The following is a 23,515-nucleotide window of genomic DNA, read 5'->3' as shown; positions in this document are numbered from 1 at the left end:
GAAATAAAAAAGACTGATTAGACAACACTGTTACAGAGCCTAAGCAATATATTTCAGTGAAATGTACAAAGAAGTGCCAAGAAGTAAAAAGTCACATGTCACCAACAAGCCAGCAACTTTATTCCCACCTTCCACATGCACAGACACACGTGTGCACACATGCGCACGCCAACATACACTCTTCCCACACTTAAAAGAACTGTGCCAAGGAACTGGCCCTGGCTGGGCACTTCATAAGAAACAGTCTTCCTCAGGCATTAACACACTGGTTATTTTAACTCTGCCTTCCCAATTCACAAGAATTCCGCTGTAGCTTTCCTTGCACACAACCATCTTCCAGTAAGCCAGAAAAGATCGTACAGAGCTTATCCTCCAGTACATTAACATTTCAGGCCAACTCTACTCAGAGAGAGAGGTTTGTGCAGCTGAAGTACTCTGCTCTGTAGATTGTTTTTTGTCTTCTCCAGTTCCAGAACATACAATAATATAACTGAGATCCCACCATGCGAAGTGTGGAGCAGGCAACTGCAGAGCAATACACTTTCAGCAGGTGGTCTGAGTAGCACGTGTTAGAACGCAAGCCCATAAAACTCCTCCTGTCTTCCTGGTATTAGGTTACCATTAAGTAATTAGGTTTATTAGGATTAGTAGTCACATAGCCCTTTTGATTCAATGTGCTCTACAAACATTGTTTTTTATAGCATATGTTTATGGCATTTTAGAAGGTTTAAAGATGAATGAGGAAAGCTCTGATCTGAGGTGTTGGTGAGAAGATCTGCTCAGCTGATGAGGAGGTAACAGAAGTTGTCCTGCCAGTCTCCTAGCCCACCCCACCTGGAACACAGTTTCTTTCACATGTCCAGCCCTCCACACTACAGACCCCTACTTCCCCCAAACTCTCTCATCTTTAAGCTCAAGGGGAAGTTTTCTTCTCTCAGAATTTCTCTTTATGTGCTCCATTCCTCTCAAACTCTTCACGCAGTCCCAAGTCACACACAGGCCTCTGTCACTCACTGCTCCCTCTCAGAAGCACATTAAATAGTCATGGCGTTTCCATACTATAGGAGAGCAGCGACATTATCTTGCAGAGTCAAACTAACAGCTATTGCATCAGGTCCTGGCCATCTACTCCTGACCCCCAGGGGCTCTCCCCAGCAGAGTTCTGAGCAGCACAGAGCCCTGCACCCCACACCGCAGCCTCCCGCTCCCGGGGGCCATCAGCATTCCCCCTCCCTCGCTCTGCACCAAAGCGAGAAGTGCCTGACACCTCCTTTCCCCACAGAACTGAAGGGCCACTTCTTGCTGGGGGATTCAAAAGTCTGGATATGAACGTGCTTGGAAGGGAGCCTGGGAAAAGGGAAAAACAGATGTACAGCAGCCCTGCCCGTGCTAAGGCAAAGATGGGTTTTGCAACCAAAGACACTACCTCCACAGCAGCAGAGAGCAGCAAACCTCCCTGCTTAAAAGCCTTGGGTACCTTATGCATGGTCTGAAGAGGAGCAGTAGCATGCCCCATGCTCTCCAGGCTGCTCCCACCCGCCTAGAGCATTGAGTATCATCAATAAAGAAATATTTGCTATTTAACAACTCCAAAGGCACAATTTGCGCAAAGCCAGAAGGAAGCTTGTCTCAGAACAAAGATGGGAATCAATAACATTTGTCCTCGAGCTTAAACCATTGCCTCACTCCTCTCCGAAACAAAGACTTGGGTAATTCAAACCTGAGGTACAGGAAGAAATACATCACTGAGTTCTGTTGTCACAAGGTGACTAGCATCCCTCAGAATGAACCTCCTTGACACCTATTTGTTCAGAACAAGTAGTGTCTCAGGTTTTAATGGCATCTTATTCCTCTCACAGAATGCTACCTGCACTGCAGGCAGCTGGTATTCCCAGCAGCACTGCTGGACCTGTTGGTAAAGCAAGCATAACCCCATAAGGGTCACAGCCTGGCACATCATCTTCCTGCCCTCCTGCCTATGTTCCAGCCCCACAGGTGTTTCCAAACAAGAGAAACCCAAAGAGTAGAGCAGGACAACATGCACCAGGCTGGTCGATGTGGTGCTGAGCCTCCTCCCAAACCTTGTCATCTCGCCATGCAAAAGTGAACTGAAAAGGCCATGTATGTAAAAGACTGTACACTGTCTGGTGCCAGCGCTTTCAGAAACAAATAGAACCTGATGGTGGTTTCTCAGATCCCCATCAGCAGCGCGGCTGCAGGGAAAGCTGGGGCACCTGGCAGCTGGTGACTGCTCCCCCATGGGCTGGCACAGCCAGCACCAGCACAAACCACAGCAGTGAGAGGCCTGTCCTAATTTGGGCCATAACTGTAGGGCCTTCCAGGGTCTATATACAACAGACGTGAAACAATCCAGCTCCTTTCTAGCTCTCTTGAACTCTCCTCCGTTCCTGCCTGCAGCCGGGCCATTGAGCAATGCTGGTCCTCAGGACACAAGCCAACCCTGCGGCCTCCACTGACCTCAAGCCGCAGAGCACTTCTCATGCCTGTCCTGAAGGAACTGCAAAACAGTGACTACTGAATACCACAAAGCAGAAAATCCTGCCCCGTACCTACACCCAAACACCTTACATGTAGAGTCACTTCATCACATGCACCCGGGAGCTTCTGAACATTCCTCTACAGACCGAGAGCCGCGGTTTCCACACTGCTTCTAAAACATTTACAAATGTCAATTTCAAGAAGTTTATAGAATTTGCAATTAAACATATGGCACAGCAGTGGTTTTAGAAATACGGCTGCATGAAACTTTTTTTTCCCTAGCTGCATTTTAAAAATTCAAGAGACCTATATAATTTAACCTTGAGAACTTTACTCTGCAGAATTATATACAGATGATGAAAATGTTAGTCAAGGAATGACAGTAGAAAGAATATTCCAACCCCACAGTGACCTTACTTAGGGGACACTAGCATGACATATAATAGCCAGGTGTTTTAAAGATATTACAGACATTGATAGGCAGGGAACAAATCTCATCCACTCAGTATTGAATACAGATGTCATTTGTTTGTAAAAAAATTTAATATGAAACAGTGTTGTGTAACATTGAAATAATCTGATAATTAAAATGTACATATTCTTTCAGTTAGCGTGGGTGGACCAGGCAGCCAAGTGCATTGTTTGTGAGATTCACTGCAAGGCAAAAATAATTAGATTTATTGGTGAGGCATGTTTTGAAAAGAGACTAGCCTGAACTCCAAGTGAGTGCACACTTCCTACTCATAATTATGAGCTTTGGAGAAGCTCACATGAAAATTCAAGCCAGGGTTTAAGTTTTCTGGTTAGCTTGCTAATTGCTGGATTATAACGACTGCACTGGCCACCAGTTTCCAAGGACTTCAGAAAACTAGGGATTTGCCTCTGGATCTCATTTGGTGTCTCGCTCTGGGAAAAGGCTTTTAAGTCCCCTCAAACACACACAAATCTGTTAAACAGATACGTTTTAAAGAAACAACAAGCTTGCCAACAGCTGCCTCATGGGGGTTTCAACTTTGTATATGGGAGGTCTAATGTAGGACTAGGAGTTCACAGCCTTGGGATCCTTATCGGGTTTAAGCTGATCCGTGATCTTCCTCCCTTTGTTATGACTAATAAAGCGTAGAGCTCAAATCAGGTTACAGAGTGGAAATACTGCTTTAATGGGAATGCTGACCCATTAAAAAAAAATAAAATTAAATAAAATTTAAAAAATGAACTATGTAAGGGACTTAAGAACTTCAGTTGCCTGAGTTGGGCATCTCCATCCTTCACATACCAGCAACTTTGTGTTTTATCTAATGGAGACAGTGAAGGACGTGGCACTACTGTTCCATATTTAAATTTGGTATCTCTAGGAAGCTGGTTTTCTCCAACATTTTTCTTCATCTAGTCTACTTGCATACAATATTTTTTTCTGCAGATATCACAAACATGTTCCATAATAATTTATGAAAAGAAAATTAGAAAAGGCAGTTTCTGGGAAGTAGCAAGCAATACTGACAAATGGCAGCTTTTGATACAGATTTCTGAAAAAGCTCTACGTAGCACATCAAATATGGGGAGACACTTCTCAATCTGCAGCAAGAAATCACAATGAAGTTAGGTCAAGGGAGAAGGATGGAGAAGACACCTTGCCCTAAATAATTACAGCACCTGTGGCTTTGACTCCTATAAGGTAGTAAAATAGAAAAAACAAACAAAACAAAAACAAACAAGAAAAACCCAAACCAAAACAAACCCAAACACGCTTCTATCCAAATACAAAACACAAGCCCCATTCCCCATTTACTACTCATATAATGAACCATGCAAGCATGCTCCTCAAAGATGCTTACATATGAACAGTACAGAATTAAGAGTAGCCTACAGTTAATTCTCTTTCTTACTTTTCCAAAAGGCACAAGAGATCTTGCCATCAATTACAACTGTTCAAATGCTGTTTTTCCTGGGTGACTGCAACAATTTTCATTCTTTCCTCTTGTCTCCTCTCCCACCATACCAAAGCGACAAAAGAAGGACGTCAGAGATTCATTTCATATTCAGAAGATAAAGAAAACACAAATGTAAATAAAAGGAAGAAGAATTTCCAGACAGTAAATCATGCCAGGCAGACATGACACACCATAAACAGTGGCTCTTCTCTTGCAAACGTTCCAAAAACCTTTCTACTTTTTTGCTTCTTTGGTAATACTTTTCAGCCAGAGGGAAAAACGTTCCTCAAGGTGGCGGTTTTGCTAGACAGCTTCATTCCCAACTCACCTGGCAGCTTAGTACACAGAAGAATCTCCACGACTAATACTGCTTTATTTCCAGCATCATCCTGTCTGACTTAAAAAACTGCACTCTCTCAAAGGGATTGTGAGGAAGTGTGGGAAATCTTTGATCATTATGCAAGAATTAGTATTCCCCATGTCCTGGGATTCACAGCCACCTAGCTATAAAAGACCTTGAACCAACACATGAAGATGTCGTAGAGTGAGCCAGCAACTGAGAACTCTGGAATTAGCTGATTTAGTGTTAACTTTCCACTGAATTTCTTGATTTCTGCTAATCCCTCAGCATGAGTATTATTCCCTTAAGACATTTACTTCTCTCAACAGAGGGACCAATTCTCAGCCTTCTCTTTTACCCTGTGTTTAGCAAATCAGATCACTGGAGTTAAGCAGTTATATTCACTTTTAAAAGTGAATTCTAAGATCTAGAAGCATAAATTTGTCTTTGCTAATGTGACAAATGCCCCACTTCACACTTTCTGTCAAGAAGAGACTTAAGCCTTAAGGCAATTGTATAGCCCACCTAGGTATTCTGCTCAGTCAGGCATCTTTGGAAATTTCCATTTTCTGTACTATGTACAGCACACAGGCACACCCCCTTCTAGTCTTTCTTTTGCACCAAAAGAAACAAAACTATTGAATATCCCCTAGATAGCTGACCTTTGTAACAGGATCTTTAAGCAATGAATGTTCAATATTTTAAATCTCATTCCCCAGCAACGCTATTTAAGGAGCCATCTGAGGCCTCTGCTGCTCCCAAGGTTCCTGCCTGCAATGCAAAGAGAAATGTACTTTTTTTAATGCCAGTTGCCTAGCAACCTTGCTTTTGCAAGGAAACCAACAGAAGGAACAGCCGAAATCATAAAATTTGTCTGCTGTTGCTACAGAATTATGTATCAAATATATTTATAACCTCTAACCTTCTGGAAAGCTGCATGTTGGCAGTACAGGCATGGCTGAGTCAAACCTGAAAGCTCCTTGAAGCTGTTAGAGACATCTGCTTTTGCTGCACTGTTTAAATAGGGGAAGTATTCCTTTTTTTTTTTTTCGGGTGCAACACAGATATGAGCAGCTCAGGCGTTAGCTTGTCGTTATTTGGCTACAACCAGTATGCAACAGCAACTTGCAAAGGTCTCCAAAAATCAGCGTTCCCGTCTGTGTAAGACTGGTTTCAAAACCCTCAAAACGCTGCCAGCAGAAGGCCTGGGCAGGGCTGCAGCATCTCCAGCTGCGCAGCTCCAAGGGGAGCACAGTGACGCTGCAGGATTGGCTCTGGGAAGAGCTGGAGCCTGCTCCCCCAGCAAAACAGCTGAATGACACATGCCAAGGAGGATGCGATTATCTCCCGTTGTGTAACTACCAGACACCTCCTGAAGCGTTGTGTTATTAAGAAAACCATTCAGGTAGACAAGTGTGACTCTTTATTCCTCCTTGCCTTCAAGATGAACAAATGTAAGGGATAAGAGCAGAGAGGAGGATTTTCTGTAGTTGAAAGCAGCTTTATCTGCCTAGTTTTGCAAGGTACTTGAAAGGTTTTGCAAGGTACTTGGTGCTTAAATTCTCCTACTGCCAGCCTATCTTGTCTATATGGTAATGCTGACCATTGTCCTTACAACATCCTCAGTTGTAAGGAGGCTGGGGGAGGCTCAGCAACAATGCACTTGTTTCTAAAGAAGTCACACAACTGCTGTCCTAAAGGCAAGCAGTGGGCCAATGGTGCTGTCAGCCCTTAGAGGAGAGGGGCTGGACAGCTGCGTGCCAGGCACCCCAGGAACATGTAACCACCATCAGCAATCCCAGCGCAAGGCCTGCTGAGCGTAGCCCTTGCCTCCAGATAGCTGCTTCTACCTCCACTGGGCTCTCACAGATCCCCACAGCCTCTTCTATTACTCCTGAGGTCTTCCTCTATGCACATCCTGCTGCACTCCGTCCCCTAAATGAGTGTAAGGGGTGGGGGATAAGAGCAGATTACCCTCTCATTGCAGATGCTCCAGACTTCCATCAGCTGGCCTTTGACTCTATCACTCCCCACCCCTCCTCTCAAGAAACACATATCCTAAAAGCTTCTAATTCACTAAGCTGTGTTGTGGGGTTTTTTGGGGCAGAAACATTAAACATGAGCATGAAAATGGTTTTACACACTGAGTACACTAATAATAATAATAAACATCCAGCAGACATGAGAGATCAGTGTAAGGCTGCTGTGAGTGGAATGGCTCAATTAGGATACCCAGCACTTTTAGACTAAGTAGAGTCAGTGTTTACAGAATAATTCAACAGCTAACCTTCAAGAATCCCACCCTCACTACCCTTAGGAAAACAGTACGTCATTGTCATTAAATATAAATCTTTTCTCCTTGGCTGCCAGGTAGAGAAGAGGCATCAATGTTGCCTCACATTGTTCAAGGCATATATTTTATCAGTTGTCTTTCCCTTAAGCAGTATGACAGGTAGAAAAAGATACCACCAATGCAGATCTAGAAGACTTTCTGAAGCACTGTCAATTTAAGCTAGAGTGCAATCCCATGATGCACTTTTGAGTTTCTACTCCCAGAGGGCTACGGTGACACTTCAGGACACCCAGGCTGGGTCCTGTGTGAGGCTGTTAGGTGTGGAAGGGGACAGAAATCTGAACAAAGGAACACACAACTGATCCAACTGGTCCGAGACCAAGGAAATGCTTGCAAGTACACAGGGACCCTATTTCACACCCCGTGTGCTAATAATACATCATCTAGACACTGTGACAATTTTTCCTCCAACTTCAGATAAATTGGTAGACCAGCCCTAGTCTGCCAGGGTGCTGTGTGCTGGCAACCTCCACAGCCGCCAGTGGAAAATGTTTTGCTGAAAAGCAGTAGCAGAGAAGAGTGCCCCAACAGCTGACTGTCTCTCTCCTCTACTGTGAAGACAAAGTCTCCTCTACAAGAGTTTAGTCCTTCTTTCCCCCATTCCGCCTGAATACAGGTCACTCTTGAGACAAGCAGATGCAACCTACTGCATTCATTTTACTCTGGCAGCAGGACAGTGGCTCATCTCGCCGCCCGAGGACTCTGCCAGATGGCACCCGGCTATCACACCACTCGCCACTCAGACTCCAGCCTGTCTATCCACGGCAGCGGAGCCAGGGAGCTGCGATGCCCACTCAGCCTCTGGCTGTCTTATTTTCACATTGCGAAGGTTATAACCAGCAGAGGCAACCTAAAGTGGCTGTGAAGAGTTCAGCATTCAGTTTTCCAGCACCAGTTCAGAAGAACAAGGGTGCTGCATTAGAATGATTTAAACCTCTCGCCTATCCAGAACCGTGTTTGGTGACACAGGACATCCCTCACCACTGTCCTTCTCCAGCAGGCATGTCTTTGCCATTGTCTAGGCTTTCCAGCATTTAATCCAAAATTGCCTACAGAAGTCTTTCAAATTTCATGGTAGATTTTAATCATTTAAATAAACACACTCCTCTTGCTCAGGAAATATATAGCTCAACATACATACATCCCCAAAAATGGGTTAAGAAACTTCTTATTCATTATGCAAGTTGTTGAGAAGCATAGGAAAGTGAAATTGCTATTACTCCATTATTTCCACTACTTAAGTGGCTAGAAAGACAGGAAGGTTATGTTTCTCTGAGCTTTTTCATTCACTGTTTTATGAAGCACTAAGGCCTCCCCTGCTCTGTAAGAACTTACTGAAGTGCCTATATTTGTTAAGACACTTGCTTTTTAAAATAAGGTGTAAGCTCAAGCATACATACAGTGATGAGCCTAGGTGGCTGCTTTGACATTCAGACTGATCACTTGTGAAAAATGACAGTTCCCATTTGGCAATTTTTTTGGCTGCCAGGGCAAGAAAACAGTTTGAAGTTCAACTTGATTAACTTAACTTGAAGAAGACAAATATACAAAATAGAAGTAACACTAGTCAAATGCAGTATAGAATAGAGAGCAAGATCGGATTTTACAGCGCTTTTAAGAAGGTCAGAGTTTGCAAATCCTAAAAACACATTTGAAAACAGAGACCAAACTTTCCAGCATTTACAGGTTGATAAAACTGTTCCTGTCATACTCAGGATTTATGAGCATGATTTGCTGAACCGCAGAACAAGTAATGCTACAGGATGTGAGATTTCATTACCAAGAAATAAGATCAGGAATTGGCTGTGACTGAGAGAGGTGAAAACAGATCTTTTACCTATAAAAGCTCAAGTGTACTCTGCATTTTGCAGTCTAGACAGACCACACTGTTTTCTCATCAGTTCTTTCTGCTACACTGGAGCACTTGCTTTTAAATGAACTCTGTCCTGCTATCAAGCTGTGAAGCAGTATAAAAATGTAGGCCACATCTCCCATTAGCAAGATGACGCATTGCAGAGTATACAACAGGAATCCTCAGGGAATACTTTGGGATTAGAAGTGAAATACCACACAGATGGGACTGTTGGTAAGGGAATTCCCTCTGCCCCATATAGGGCTCAGAACATTTAGAGCTTTTACATCAGTAGGCAAGATCAGGCCATTTTACCTTGTAAATATTTAAAGTACAAGCAAAAATTCATGACATACTTAAAAATCTGAAAAGATAGGACAGTTACAGAGGTACAGACACTTGTGTTATTCTTTTTTTCCTCTTAAGTACCAAATATTCAGTAACTTCTAGGGAAGCTGAAGAGGTATGCAAACATATACGGAGAAAGACTGAGTTATCATGCAAATTGTTAGAAGCTAAAGATCAAGTCCTATTTCTTGTCTCCATACTAACCTAGGATTGAACCACAATTAGCTCTCTGGATACAGCGCCTCTCTTAACCATCAGCAGCTAAAAATCCAGATTTGCTCTCTGGCAGATTACTAGAGCTCCAGCATTGCCTGCTGTTGAGAAACAGGTCACACAACCTCTAAAGAAAATAAAGCTCCCAGACAAGTCCTGAGAGTGCTCATGGGAAGACACTGTGCCTTTCCATCACAGCTTACCTAGCCATTGTTGTCCTCAGTATGAAGAGATCAGGTATCCAGAGGATTTGCAAATGCACAGAGGGCAGCAACATGCTAACTCCAGCTGGATGACAAGGGGAGCTGGACCTGACTTGTAAAACCCCAACCTGACATGCCAGTGCAAGGTGTTAGCAGTATGGTACCAGGCTCATTGTTCAAGTGATCCATGAGCAGTTTCAGGTTTCCAGAGAGATGCTCAAGTCTAGCCATCATTTTCATACTTGGAATTGGATTTTGAAATGCTTGTATGTAACTCATATAGGAATCTGTGAGCCTCTTTCTCACTGAACATCTCCCTTCAGCTCCTTGCTGATCTAATATGCTTTCTCAAAGTTTTGATGTCTTCTTTTGATTATAACAGATCTAACTGATTTATGAGATAAGTGTGGAGTCCCAGAACGGAGTCAGAGTTTGCAAGGTCCCACCAAGTACATGCCTGGTGCCTCACACTGGGGTCACTGCTGACCGCTATTTGCCCGGGGTGGCCCACAGATCCCAGCGCCACAGGCTCCGCACAACCTCCACTGGCAACCTTTTTGCAGGGTATCGCCACAATCACTTTTTGGCCTCTTAATAGGAAACATGAATTTGTGTTGCTGAAACTGAAAGCCATCACATCTTGTCCCACCTGACACAGACAAGATTAAACCCTTCTTCTAAGAGGTCTTGAAGACTTGTCTCTCTTGGACTTTTTTCTCCCCTTTAAGGTAAAAAACAAAACAATTCTTTCAGTCCTTCCACATTCCTGCTTAGTAAACACTTAGCCATCCTCCATGTTCTTTATTAAGGCCTTCTCTTGTTGGTCACCCATTTTCTCGAAGTATAATGCGTAACAATAGTCAGTCTTCCAAGATAAGGCTTTGTCTGTGCTCACAGAAGTGAAGGAATCCCTTCAGACATCTTCCAAGCTTTGCTACACTTATACATCACAAGATGACAACAGCTTTGCAAAAGCAGGCCAGTGTGTATTCACTTCCAACCTCCAAAGCTAATAAAGAAAAGCTCCTGCTGCTTCTGCCTACCTTTCGCAACCAGAATTCAGCCATCTCAGTGGTTAACTGGTAATTTGGACAAATACTACACTATTTAAAAAAAAACAACTTATGCTAAACCACATGCCCATGCAAACATCCATACATCATTTCTTTTTCTACAGTATCTTTTGCACCAAGCACTTCAAAAATATCAATCCTTGCAAGCTCTCTACAAAAAAAGCATTAACATTTCCTTGATCAGATGGAGAAACCACAGCTTAAAGAAAGGTTAAGTCAACTGCCCAAAGACAGAGTGAGTTGATGACAGTTTTAGATATCAGTATCTTTATGGTAATGTTGAACCTAAAGAGAACAGACATCTGTATGATGCTTTATTTCAATCCACAGCTATGCACAAAATCTATTTTCTCCTTGATAACAAGAAGCAAACACTACATGGAAAGAACAGTACTCGATACCAAATGCACATACCTGATCACAAAGTGCAGAGTCTAAAACATGAGCACTGTCCTTCCATGTAGCTGTCTGATGGCACCTACCGCCACCAGCAACTTAGCACCACGCAACTGCCACAGTTGGGATGGGGGAGCAAATCAGAAGGGTAAAAGTAGAGAAAACTCATGGGTTGAGATACAGACAGTTTAATAAGCAAAGCAAAAGCCATGCACACAAACAAAGCAAAACAAGGGATTAATTCACTGCTTTCCATGGACAGGCAGCTGTTCAGACATCTCCAGGAAAGCTGGACTCCATAATGCATAACAGTTACTTGGGAAGACTAAAGCCAGCACTCTGAACGTACCCCACTTCCTTCTTCTTCCCCTGGCTTTACATACTCAGCATGACATCATGTGGTATGGAATATCCCTTTGGTCAGCTGGGGTCAGCTGTCCTGGCTGTGTCCCTTCCCTACTTCTTTTGCACCCCCAGCCTTCTCATGGGTGGGTTGGCAGAAGGAGCAGAAAAGGCCTTGACTCTGTGTAAGCTCTGCTCAGCAGTAACTAAAACAGCCCTGTATTATCAACTCAGTTGTCAGCACAGATTCAAAACATAGCCCTGTAGTAGCTACTATGAATTGCAGAATCACAGAATCGTTTTGGTTGGAAAAGATCATTGAGTCCAACTACAAACCTAGCACTGTCAAGTCCACCTCTAAACCATGTCCCCAAGAACTTAATCTACACATATTTTAAACACCACCAGCGTTGGTGATTCAGCTGCTTCCCTGGGCAGCCTGTTCCATTGCCTGACAAGCCTTTCAGTTCAGAAGCTTTTCCTAATATGCAGTCCAAACCACCCCTGCTGCAACTTGAGGCTATCCCTTCTCATCACTTGCTACTTAAGAGATCAACACCCTCCTTGCTACAACCTCCTTTCAGGTAGCTGCACAGTAACTCTACCCCAGCCAGAAGCAGCACATCCCACAAAATCCATGATTGCACCCCTTCAAACAAGCAAGCTAGATAGACTCTGCCAGAGGAAAATGTGCCCTTTCTAAGTCCTTTGTTTTGAACCTTACCTTTCCACAGGCCACCATGGACAGGGCGAGCTGATACCAGAGGTGAAATTCATCAAACGCAAACTTCATGGCTCTCTCCAAGCACTGAGAAATAAATGTTGGGAGAAACATCAGACTTTTGTTCGTTTGTTTTGTTTGATGTCTTTTGTCAAGACCATTGCTTTGCTCAGTAATCAAATCAGGGGAGACAATCTGTTGTGGTGTTATAGTCCGGGGCCCATTTTTGGGGGGTTTGTGGTTTTGGTGGGGTTTTTTTGAGGGGAGGGTGTTTTGTTTCGGGGTTTTTTGGTGGCATTTTTTGGGGGGCTGAGGGAGGAAGGGTTGTTTTGTTTTGGGTTTTTGTTTGTTTGCTTTAATAATGACATTTTCCTCTTAGTTAATGAAACTTGCTAGAACACACCATCACTTCAAATGAGGGCCGCTTTGTTCAAGTGTCTACATATAAATTATGTTCAGTATGCAGTTCTGGCCTGTGCTGCCATAGGTCTGTAGCCGTATCTGCTAATTGCCAGCTAGCACGTTTTATTTTCACCTTCCCAACGAGCTACAGCAAAGACAGGCTTTGCTTGCTCATTTGGAGCGGAAGTTTCAGTAGAAGCCAGAAAGTACCTCAGCAAGCATGACATACTGCCCTCTCCTGCCCAGCGTGATACTGAGGAGGTCGTAGACTGCAGAAGCATCCTGGAGGCTGACAGCTCGGTCATCCTGCTGGTCTGGGGCTCGGCTGATCACTGCATCCCGGTTGGCCTGGACACAGACACAAATGAAGCATCAGACCCCAAAAGAACAAGACAAAACTGACCCCTACATAGGAAGTCCCACCCATCATCCATGGCATTTTGTTTAAAATCATCTTGAGATATCCTTTTTAACTCATTCCAACATAAAAAGGTGTTTCCATACAGATACTTTTTATCCACACAAAGCAAACTCAAGAAGAGAGCTGTACATACAGAACGGAACTGCTAGGAATACCTCATCTGGATTTGTTTCACAGAATTACAGCATTAGGGAAACAGACCTACCAGATCCCATTTCCTCAATAATTAGAAATTCAAGGCCATCCTTAAACCATGTTCCTTATTACTCCAATTGCCTGCAACTGTGATAACTGCTTCCATGGTCAGTATTTTATCTTCTGTGCCTGCACTTCATTTCTTCCCAATAACATGTGTTTTTGTTTTTCTTTCCTGCTACTCACTTTTTATTTTTTAATTTGAGCAGGTTGCCTTAGCAATCAGATTTGCCTGTCATCAATTTAATGCAATTACAGGTCTGGGCAATACAATACCAAACAATTTTTAAAATATATATATACACCTTGTAAGTGTTAATTTTGCATAATCTATCCATGCATTGCTCAGCCTAGATCAAAAAGAGATATTACTTTTGACAGAAAATGATCAGTCTAGCAATTTGAGAAGATGTCCCAAAATACCACATGCCACAGACTCAGATTTACCTCAAGATCCCAGCCTCTCTCTTTTCTGAGCACAAAGAGGGGATATTTCGATTCCAGAGTAAGCTGCAAAGTCCCTCTGATTTCCAAATACAGCGGACATCACCCAGACTGCCTGACCTGAGGGCGAGGCAGCGCTGGATGCCGCCGAGCGCTGGCACTGACTGATGGCACAGATACGCTGCCCTGGGCTCCTCAGCTGAAAGGCTGCAACATCAGACATGCAGGTCTAGACAGCTAAAAGATCAGGAAAATTAGAAGACTGCCAGCAGTTTCACCTAGGGCAAAGACAAATAAAATGTTCCCTCCCTGAGATTTATTTTATAATAGTTACTACTAAAATCTTACATCTATTTCTTTCTAATTGCAGGGAGATTTTTTTTTTTTTCCTAAAAAGGTTAAACATGGGAATTAAGTGTAATAAAAATTTCCAGAATATGCAGCCCTTAAAGCCCACGCATACTTCATTATGATTAAGCTGCAGCTGTTTCATCATGATATTATCTGTGTAATGCCCCAGTTCCAAGCACTCCTCATCACAGCCTCCAGCCGAGACGGCAAACACAATTACTGACAACTAACACCATCACAACCAGGAGCTAAATGGCGACTGTAGTTAATGGCAAACTGACAGGTCAGACTTGGTCTAGTGTTTGCACAAATAAACTTAACACCAACTCCTGTAGCAACAAGAGCTTTTTTCAGGTTACTGCAAAAGACGTAATTTGTGATTTAAAAGAAATATATATATAGTTCAGAACAATAGGTTGCATGAGAGAATGTAACCAACTTTGAAGAGAAAATCCTGCAACCAGAGTACACAAGCACAGCTCATCTGTTTTTATTAGCAGAACTAAGCAAATAAGAATAAAAAAATAATAGATGTTTGTGCTCTGTTTGGATCTAACCCAAGACCGCTACTTTAAAACAGAAAAATTAGTTAAAGGCATATACACAACAATTCTGAGACTGCTACTTTAGAGAGTTAAATCATATACAGAATGATACTTATTGCCAAGCCAATCCTCCTATGTATATGCAATAGCATTAACTTTTTTTTCCTGCACTGGTTACATTGTTATGACAGTTTTTTGTAGAAAATAGCTACTGAGATAGCACCCCTATGCTCTGTAATCTCATTATCAGCCTCCCATTAGTCAGCTATAGCCTGATGCTTTTTTGGGTATCCATCAAGCTACAATTTTAAAGCACAGACAGAAAATCACTCAGAACTGGCGAGTGCCATTAATGTCTGCTAACAGATACTGGTGCTAGAGGGAAGATCATGCCCAAATCCTGTAATAAGCAGGAATACAAGACATATTACAAGGATGCAACATTCTAAAATCACAGTCACACTGAACATATTGTACATATCATACTTCACCTAAGCAGACAGCAGTTAAAAAAAAAATGCATACGCATGACTAATATTCTTTCCAAGAAGGTCATAAACCTGCTTATTTTGTTCAAGCTTTCAAGTCTCAAAGCCACAGAACAGGGGTGTCAAACTCATTGTCACCGGGGGCCACATCAGCCTCGCGGTTGCCTTCAAGAGGCCAAATGTAGTTTTAGGACCGTATGAATGTAATTACGGTCCTAAAACTACATTTGGCCCTTTGAAGGCAACCGTGAGGCTGATGTGGCCCCCGGTGTCAAACTCATTGTCACCGGGGGCCACATCAGCCTCACGGTTGCCTTCAAAGGGCCAAATGTAGTTTTAGGACCGTAATTACATTCATACGGTCCTAAAACTACATTTGGCCTCTTGAAGGCAACCGCGAGGCTGATGTGGCCCCCGGTGACAATGAGTTTGACACCCCTGCCATGGAAGCTCTCCGCAATCTATCACTCTCTATACTTGCACGCACAAAAGTTGCCACTTAGCAAAATCTCTGGCCCTTCTATCCCAACAATTTTTTGAATACTGAACCCATTTCCAGCTGCTCAAAAAAAAAAAAAAAAAAAACAAAAAACCAACCAAACCCAAAAAAACAACCCCAAAAAAAAAGGTGCAAACCTCATAACAAGATGACTGAACGGTAGCAAGAACATGAATATGCTTAACACAATAATGTAAATCATCATCCCAAGACTCAAGGTATCATTTACTACTGCAGTGTTACATACAGGAGGGTGGAGAAGGGAACGTGAATCACTATTTCTTACAACCCACAGACCAAGGACACTGTGACCCAGATCACCAATAGCCAATTTTTTTTTTACTTCATTTTTGTTTATGGTTTTGTAAGCTTCAGTTTGGCAGTGAGAAAACTTGACAGTCCCTGGTTAAGTACAAGCGCAAAACAGTTGCAGAGTTACTGCAACACAGCATAACTGATTGTGTTGGATGGGGAATTTTACTTACTGAAATATACACAGAGGGAGAGAAAGATTACATTTTCCATTTGAGAATGCATAAATTCTAAGCCATTTACACCAACATTTTTTCAATACCTGTGTTTCTGTTGTTTCAGACAACTCATTTTCTTGAACATAAATGGAAAAAGGGTTATTTGTAGAACACGGATCTCCACACATCAACCACATAAACATCAACCACATAAACAGCAATCCCCAATTTGTCCTAGTGCATTACTTCCTCCTCCACTAGAAGCAGCGGTGAAACACAGCTACAAACACATTTTGGACACTCCAGCATGACTCTTCCCCGTACGCCATTCCCCTTGTCACATGGCCCTGCCCCGCAGCACACAAGCGGGGTAAAGGGACATGGTGAGGCACACCATTAAAAGAAGAGAACCTCTGTTCAAGGCTGCTGTGTGGGATGGAGAAGGTCACTAATGCTACCAACAGGAGTTTCACCATCTGAATTTAGCATAAACTTGCATTATAGAGAGCAAAAATACGCAGTCAATGCCCTGGGTAATGGAGCAACCCAGAGACGTATCACACCTGCATATTTTGGGGTGCATGAGACACAATCAGCTGTGCGTGCAGGTGGCTCAGACCTGACACTGATCCTGCTTTGGGAGATAAGGCACATCCTGCAGTCAGCCCAGACTGAGCAGCACACACGACAACAAGCACCTTCAGCCCTCCCTGCAAATTAGATAAGCCACCTATACATAACGGATTTGCTGTGCATCAATGGCTGATAATTACAGCTTATTTATGGCATGTTTATCACATGTAGAAAGGAAAAGAGCCACAGCAAATCCAAACAGCCATTACTTCAGCAGTGATTACGCACATAGTTACCCTGCAGAAAATTAAATTTTACCACAGTACAAAGATGTGCTTCTTAATAAAACGTCAAGCAATCATATGAATTACAATAGAGCATATTCCATACAGCAGCCCATTCTCACAGCAACTAGCTACGAAGTATCCTTTAATTGCTCACTTTGAAACATGGCTCCCCCTGCTTTATTCCAAAGAAGAAAAAGAAAGCAATTAAAATCTTTAATGAGTGCCTGCTGCCTGCCCCCTAATTCATGGGCATTCTAATGTTCAACTTGTGTCTTCTCATAATAGACATAATTGCCAGATCCACTGCAACCATCTATACAGAATGGCAGCATGTTTTACACAGTGTACTGTAATAATGTAATTGGTGTGATTCAATACTAGCATTAAGAGAGAAAAACAAATGTTATGTGTGTAAGATTGACAAGAACCCTTTGGAATCACGCAATTGAAGCCTCTACTGCTAAGAGCTGGGAAATATTGAGCATGTGTCATTCCGATCTCCACTCTGGCTGTTTTGCTTGTACTGCCAATAAAATGAACAAATTCTTCACAACAACAAGGACCCATTCACATGGAAAAAGGCTACTGACTTTTCACCTAAGTTATTGATGATCCCTAAACAGCACTTGAAGGTTCCCCTCACTAACATATACAAAGAAAATATTCAGGATTGACTGCAAAGCTGCTATGAAAATCAGAAGCAAGTGGAACAGAGAGGAAATACCATACTCCAGCCTCTCCCAGAGCTGCTCTTACAGAGATACCACAACTTGCTCAATTTCAGACTAGAAGCACAGTATATGAAAAATAAACTGCCTTGGGAACTGAGTTGCATCTGCCTCATTTCTGGTAGGTAATAAATACAAGTTACTGGTACCCAAATTCAGATGTCTCAGCAAAACAGCCCATTATTATTTATTATCAAATATGACCATATAGATATATCTGATCTCTCACCAGGTATATTTTAACATCTTGTACTGTGGCAGAACTAATTCTGGAAACATCACTGAAAGCAAGACAGACATACCCCCCACAGCCAAACACCCCAACAAACCTACACAAAAGCAAGAGAGAGGGAGAACGTAATGAGGTTTGTTTATGGATACTGCCTTGGTTAACCACGATGGTTTAGCCCCAGCCAGCCAACTAAGCATCACACAGCCACCCGCTCACTCTTCCCCCAGCAGGAAGGGGAAAAGTGAGAAAATTTCTGGGGTTAAGATCAATACAGTTTATCAACTGAAATTAAATTAAATATAATAATAATAATAATAATAAATTGTAATGAAAAGGAAAATAAAGAGAGAGAAGTAAGCCTCAAGACAGACAAGCAACGCAAATGAAAAGCATTGCTCACCACCAAATGAAGGTTGCCCAGCCCACCCCCCAGCAGCTGCCCCCACCCAATCTTCCCCCCAGTTCACTGCTGAGCATGAAGTCATATGGTCTGGAACATCCCTCTGGTCAGCTGGGGTCAGCTGTCCCAGCTGTGCCCTCTCCCTGCTTTTTGTGCACTCCCTGCCTACTCACTGCTGGGTTGATGTGAAGACCAGAAAAGGCCCTGACTCTGTGTAAGCTCTGCTCAGCAGTAACTAAAACAGCCTGGTGTTATCAGCACTGCTGTCAGCACAGATTCAAAATATAGCCCCACACTAACCACAATGAAGAAAACTAGCTCTATTCTAGCCAAAACCAGCATAGTAACAAAGTCATAGCTTTCTAAATGCAGATTACTGATAGCAAATATATCTCCCAAGAATTTCCACCCTCTTTGCAAAAGTTAGGAAACAAGACTTTCTACTGCAAAGCAGAAGAAAAAAGCTCCCCGTCTCCAGAAACTCACATTAGAACTACTTATTCGGGAGGCAATTAATAGAGGCAGTGTATTTCCCACTAGAAGCATACTGCAATCCACCTTTGCAGGTCCCCAACACATAGCTTTGCCTTGTAGGCCAGTTAAAAAGACAGTCAGGTTTGCTACTCTAAGTGCATGGCCATGATTTGGCAAGAATCAACAGCGTGAGCAATGCTGTCCCCAGTTGTCTCTTTTAGCTGCCATAGCATGATAGCCCTCATCCAAAACACTCATGATGGTCATCCAGCTGTTTTATCATCATTGGGCTTGATATCAGTCAAAAAAATAAAATCCTACAAAAGCAACAACAGCTCCTTCTCCTTTGACAGCTGATTTATTGGACAGTATTATTTTATAAAGCTAGGAACTGTAGAATTAACAGGTTTTAATTATTTCTGTGCTTAAAAGTATGTGGGTTTAATCTCATTCCATTAAAGGCATGCTCAGAGCCATGAGTTTGCTCTCACCAGTAAAAGGAACAGGACAAGTCCCAGGATCTTACTTCCCCTTCACCATCTGTTCTGTGCTCTAAGGCTCTCCAAGGTCAAATCGCCTTTAGGGATTCAAATCAGAGATAACACAGGGATGACATTTCTAATCTTTTTTTACACAGGCACAGAATTTATTAGTTTTGGATACAAGGAGCTTCATTTTCAGTATGAGTAAACACAGTGCCAAAAATAATAATCCATAGTTACCTGGTATGTTTGATGGACCACACCAGCGAGAATCCCCAATTGTCAGAGTCAGCATTGCCAAGTGCTGAATACTGGGATTTTAGACTGTACGTTGGACCTCAGATACAAGAAGACAAGGTTTCTAAGTGCAAACAAAGAACGTTTTTTTTTTTTTTTTACCTCAAAAGTAAATAGAAAACGTAATAGAAAGCGTTCCATTCCTGGCTCTGAGAAACTTCTGGCTGACTTTAAGGAGCAGTGCAGTCAACTCAGAATACTCCTGAGAATGGTTATTAAAAGAAACAAAACTAAGGCTAAGGGTTAGTTCTGTCAAACCTCCCTTGCCTACACCCCGCAGCACAAAGCACCAGAGTCTCTGATGGCAGAGCCAAGTGCTGTTCCCACTGGTAGCGCGATGTGGAGAAACCACACTGCAGCAAGTCACAATACGCCCTCATTTCTCCCCAGAAACGCAGTGCTAATGGTTTTGGTGGGTTAAATGCAATAAGAAAGAGGACTGGTGGTTTAAAAATAGGCCAGTCCTTTTTTTCCAACATGTGATAGGATCACATCATTCTACCACTGCCTGAGCTGGTAAAGGCTGTCACTGGCTGGCCTTCTCCTTGGTCTCAAGGAGATAATTTTCCTCCTCTCACAAATGCCGCTCATCCATACTATAACTCAAGCTGTGCGTAAAGAAAGATAATTTAGCCAGGAGGCCACAAACCCCCCTAAAGACAGCCCTGACTGTGCTAAACTTCAGGCTGCCTGATTTGTTTCACTAGATTCCTTCATGACAACTCTACAGACAGCCACCATGACTAAATAACAGCTGGCACAGAGGAGGAGTGCTTGCCAAACTCAACAACTGGGATGCCTTTCATTTTTTACCAAGATGCCATAGCTTATGAAAATAGGTTCCCATTTACAATGGGACAGAAAGAATACACGAGGCAACTCAAGAGAGTGCCATGAGGAAAGAGGCGCCAAGCTTTCACTGAAAGTGTCAATATACCCACAGAAGCAACTTCAAACCTATGAAATAGGCTACCATGTCACTTGGCCATCTGAAAACCTCTTACATACTTAGTCTCAGAGGCAGAGTAAGTGCAATACTGAAGGAACCCTTAATGACTCCTTTAGAAGACATTCTCATTTCATCCCACCAGAACACACAAATTGGCTCCCTTCCAATGCAAGCTAAAAGGATAAGAAGAAAAACTGGGGCAGCATCGCAAGCCAGAACCCAGCACCACTAAGAGCCAGGGGCATGCTGGAATGCAGGGTCTGGCTCACAACACCTTAGAGACAATTTCTTTCCTTCCCTTCCTCCTTACAGGAACAGTTCTTTTAACCCCATTAACATCTTATGGGAAGCTGCACAGATCCTGGTGAAGTAGATGTTAGCTTCACCTTAGGAAGGCAAGACAAACAAAAGAATAGAGTGAATTTCAGCATCAGACTACCTAGCACCGATCTACTCCCTCCCTGTAGAGCCTGGGGCAAGGGGGAAGGTGTTCTATAGTAAGTATATACTTCTTGAAAAAGCTACCATGTCTCCTTCTCATCAAATTTATCACATATTTACTTTGTTTGAGGTTCTCTGCTGATTTATGCTACTTCCCAGTAGTACATCTTTGCTCTGTGTCCGCTCCATGCGCTGACAATTCTTCTGTCCCTCCTTCCACCAATTTTGCACTCCTTGAGTTCATTTTAGACTGGCTAAAGTCAGGAACAGGCATGTGGCGCAGCTGTTTGGCTTTACAGTCCTGGGTTGCTCTTTTGTCTCTTTAAAAATCAGACAGGAAAAGTACCTTTCTGGTGAGTTTTGCCCTGACAGAGCAATCAATGTGCCAGAGAAGCTGAAGAGCTCCCAGGAAGCCAAACTAATTGCATACTTCTGTTCCATTTCAAGGGGTTCATAATTGTAAATACTGAAAGAACGCCTGATCCAGTCAAAATCTGGGAACACCAACTATGTTACTTACTGGCCTACAGAAACATATCATTATTGCTTGCCACTGACACTCCCTTTAGGAAGAAAAATATGGTTTATTCCGTTGTTAACATTATGTCATTAGGGAAACCTCAACTGGAAATCTGCTTCTTGTTAATTCATTTTCCATGAGCTTCAGCAAGTTTAAAAACAACAACACCAGCACCACAAAAAACAAAAGAACACCACACAAAAACCCAAACAACCAACAGTAACAACAACAACAACAAAAAAACAACAAAACAAACAAACACCACAAAACCTCAAACAAACAACAAACCTGTATTCTAGAAAATTCACTAGGCTACAAAGTTGTCATGGAAAAAGATGTCTCATGTCATAAACAAAATTTCCCCTTCTTAGTACCATAACAGTAAAACTACAGGAAAATATTTATGGATTGCAAACATATATAAGAACCAGATTGCTTCCTCTGTTCCTTTACTTAGGAAGGACACTCCTGCAGTTCCTACACTCATTTCTATACACAGCTGTATTTCTATACACTTGTCCTGTACTTTTGTTAAAAAAATATGGCAAGCTTATTGCTAATGCAAGAGGAAGGCTCAGATGTTGCCATTTTCAAAAAATGAAAAGAAAAAAAAACACACACAGTTCTGGTTCCTGCAGTGTTCTGATACGAGACATCCAATTATTTAAATGCTTTATATGCAGCAGATCAAAATGTCTTGTATCTACCTCCAGAAAGTTACTATATATAGAAGACAGCACTTAAGCAAACACAGGCTTACTTATTCAGCCTTGAAGTCAGCACAGCAGTCCAGTTCCTATCAATTGTATTTTCTCACTGCCTCATCCATAACTTAGTTAACAGGACCAGTTCACCATTTTAAGCACCATTGGATAAAACAGGGGTAACTTTCATTCACCTCAGCAGAACAAGATTACAGAGTTGAAGGCCCCACAAGGCCTTTCTGACTGCAAGCCCAGTCCCAGAAAAGGCTGGAGCAGCCAGTACTGTCACTGCTCCAGACCCCTGATCCTCCTCCCTCTTGGATCAGCGCTGACAAGCCATGCTGACTTGAGGAGTTCTGATTTTAACAGAAGTGCACGTGGTCCTCTACAAGCCCTCACTCCTGCAGTCTCCACTTCCAGTTATGAAAAGCACTTTTACTGCAGAAAAGCCCTTGAAAACACAAAGCAGATGCTTAAGCAGAAGCTTAATCTAGAAAGTACTAAAAAGCACAAAGTAACACCCAGATCTAAGTGATCTTTAAGTAAATTTAATATTTTGGGCTGGTTCCACCTCTTCAATTTTTCCCCAAACTTTAAAAGCAAAGAATATGCAATTGCCATGTTCTGAAGAAGTTTGCTGGAAAGGGAAAGTACTTGAGCCAGAAGAACTAGACAAAGAAAAACTGAAGGAAGTAAAAAAACCAAAATGGTTTGCACAGTATCTCTCTTCAACTTATCTGAAAGCTGTTTAAAAGAGGGTCATTTCCTAAGAGGGTCATTGATGCTCCAAGGTTTTCAAATCTCACTTTGCTTTAAATACTAAGTGGTCACTTGCAGCTCAAAGTAACTTTCCTTACATATGTTCAGAAAACATTCTGTATGTTTGCATCTTGTAAGAACGCAAAAATGATCAAAGATTACCATACAATTTTCCATGCAGTTGCTTTTCTCCCCCTTTCCCTTCTTCGTAAAGCAATTTTTTTAAAGCAACTACTACTAAAAATATCTAATTGTTCATTACAAATGTTTCTGCAAAATTCCCTGTGTCATCAGCATCAGAAACTGCTAAAGATAACAGCTAAAATAGTCCTGCAGACTAAGGAATGCAAGATATTGTATCCTGCAAATGCCAAACAGAGGGTACCACTATCATGCCTGGCCTTAGGCAAGGGTCCCTTCATCTCATTCTTGATCCATAAATCCACACAGATGTTTTGAATAGAAACATCTGTGTACTGACAATGTATCTGGATGTCAGATATGGTGTGGTATATGCAGTCACCTCCTCTTCTTGACAATTCCCAAAACCTTTCACTGATGTTCCATGAAATAACAGTGGCAT

The 23,515-nt window shown here is 42.4% G+C and overlaps 1 protein-coding gene across 6 annotated transcripts in view; it reads right to left on the bottom strand.

Annotated features, from left to right (window-relative positions):
- Nucleotides 1–23,515, bottom strand: part of TTC7A (tetratricopeptide repeat domain 7A) — a gene marked incomplete at its 5' end in the record, with an annotated part of 177,232 nt that overhangs the window by 119,136 nt on the left and 34,581 nt on the right. For all 6 annotated transcript variants that reach the window (XR_014183642.1, XR_014183643.1, XM_082048591.1 and 3 more), the window contains 2 exons: nucleotides 12,275–12,358; nucleotides 12,884–13,021. Coding sequence is in view for 4 of the 6 variants with exons in the window: in XM_082048591.1 (XP_081904717.1) it covers nucleotides 12,275–12,358; nucleotides 12,884–13,021 (222 nt within the window). The remainder of the gene's footprint in view (nucleotides 1–12,274; nucleotides 12,359–12,883; nucleotides 13,022–23,515) is intronic.

This window comes from Streptopelia decaocto (genome assembly GCF_964273445.1).
Source record: "Streptopelia decaocto genome assembly, chromosome: 3".
NCBI lineage: Eukaryota > Metazoa > Chordata > Aves > Columbiformes > Columbidae > Streptopelia > Streptopelia decaocto.
This window is presented reverse-complemented; position numbering and strand designations above follow the sequence as displayed.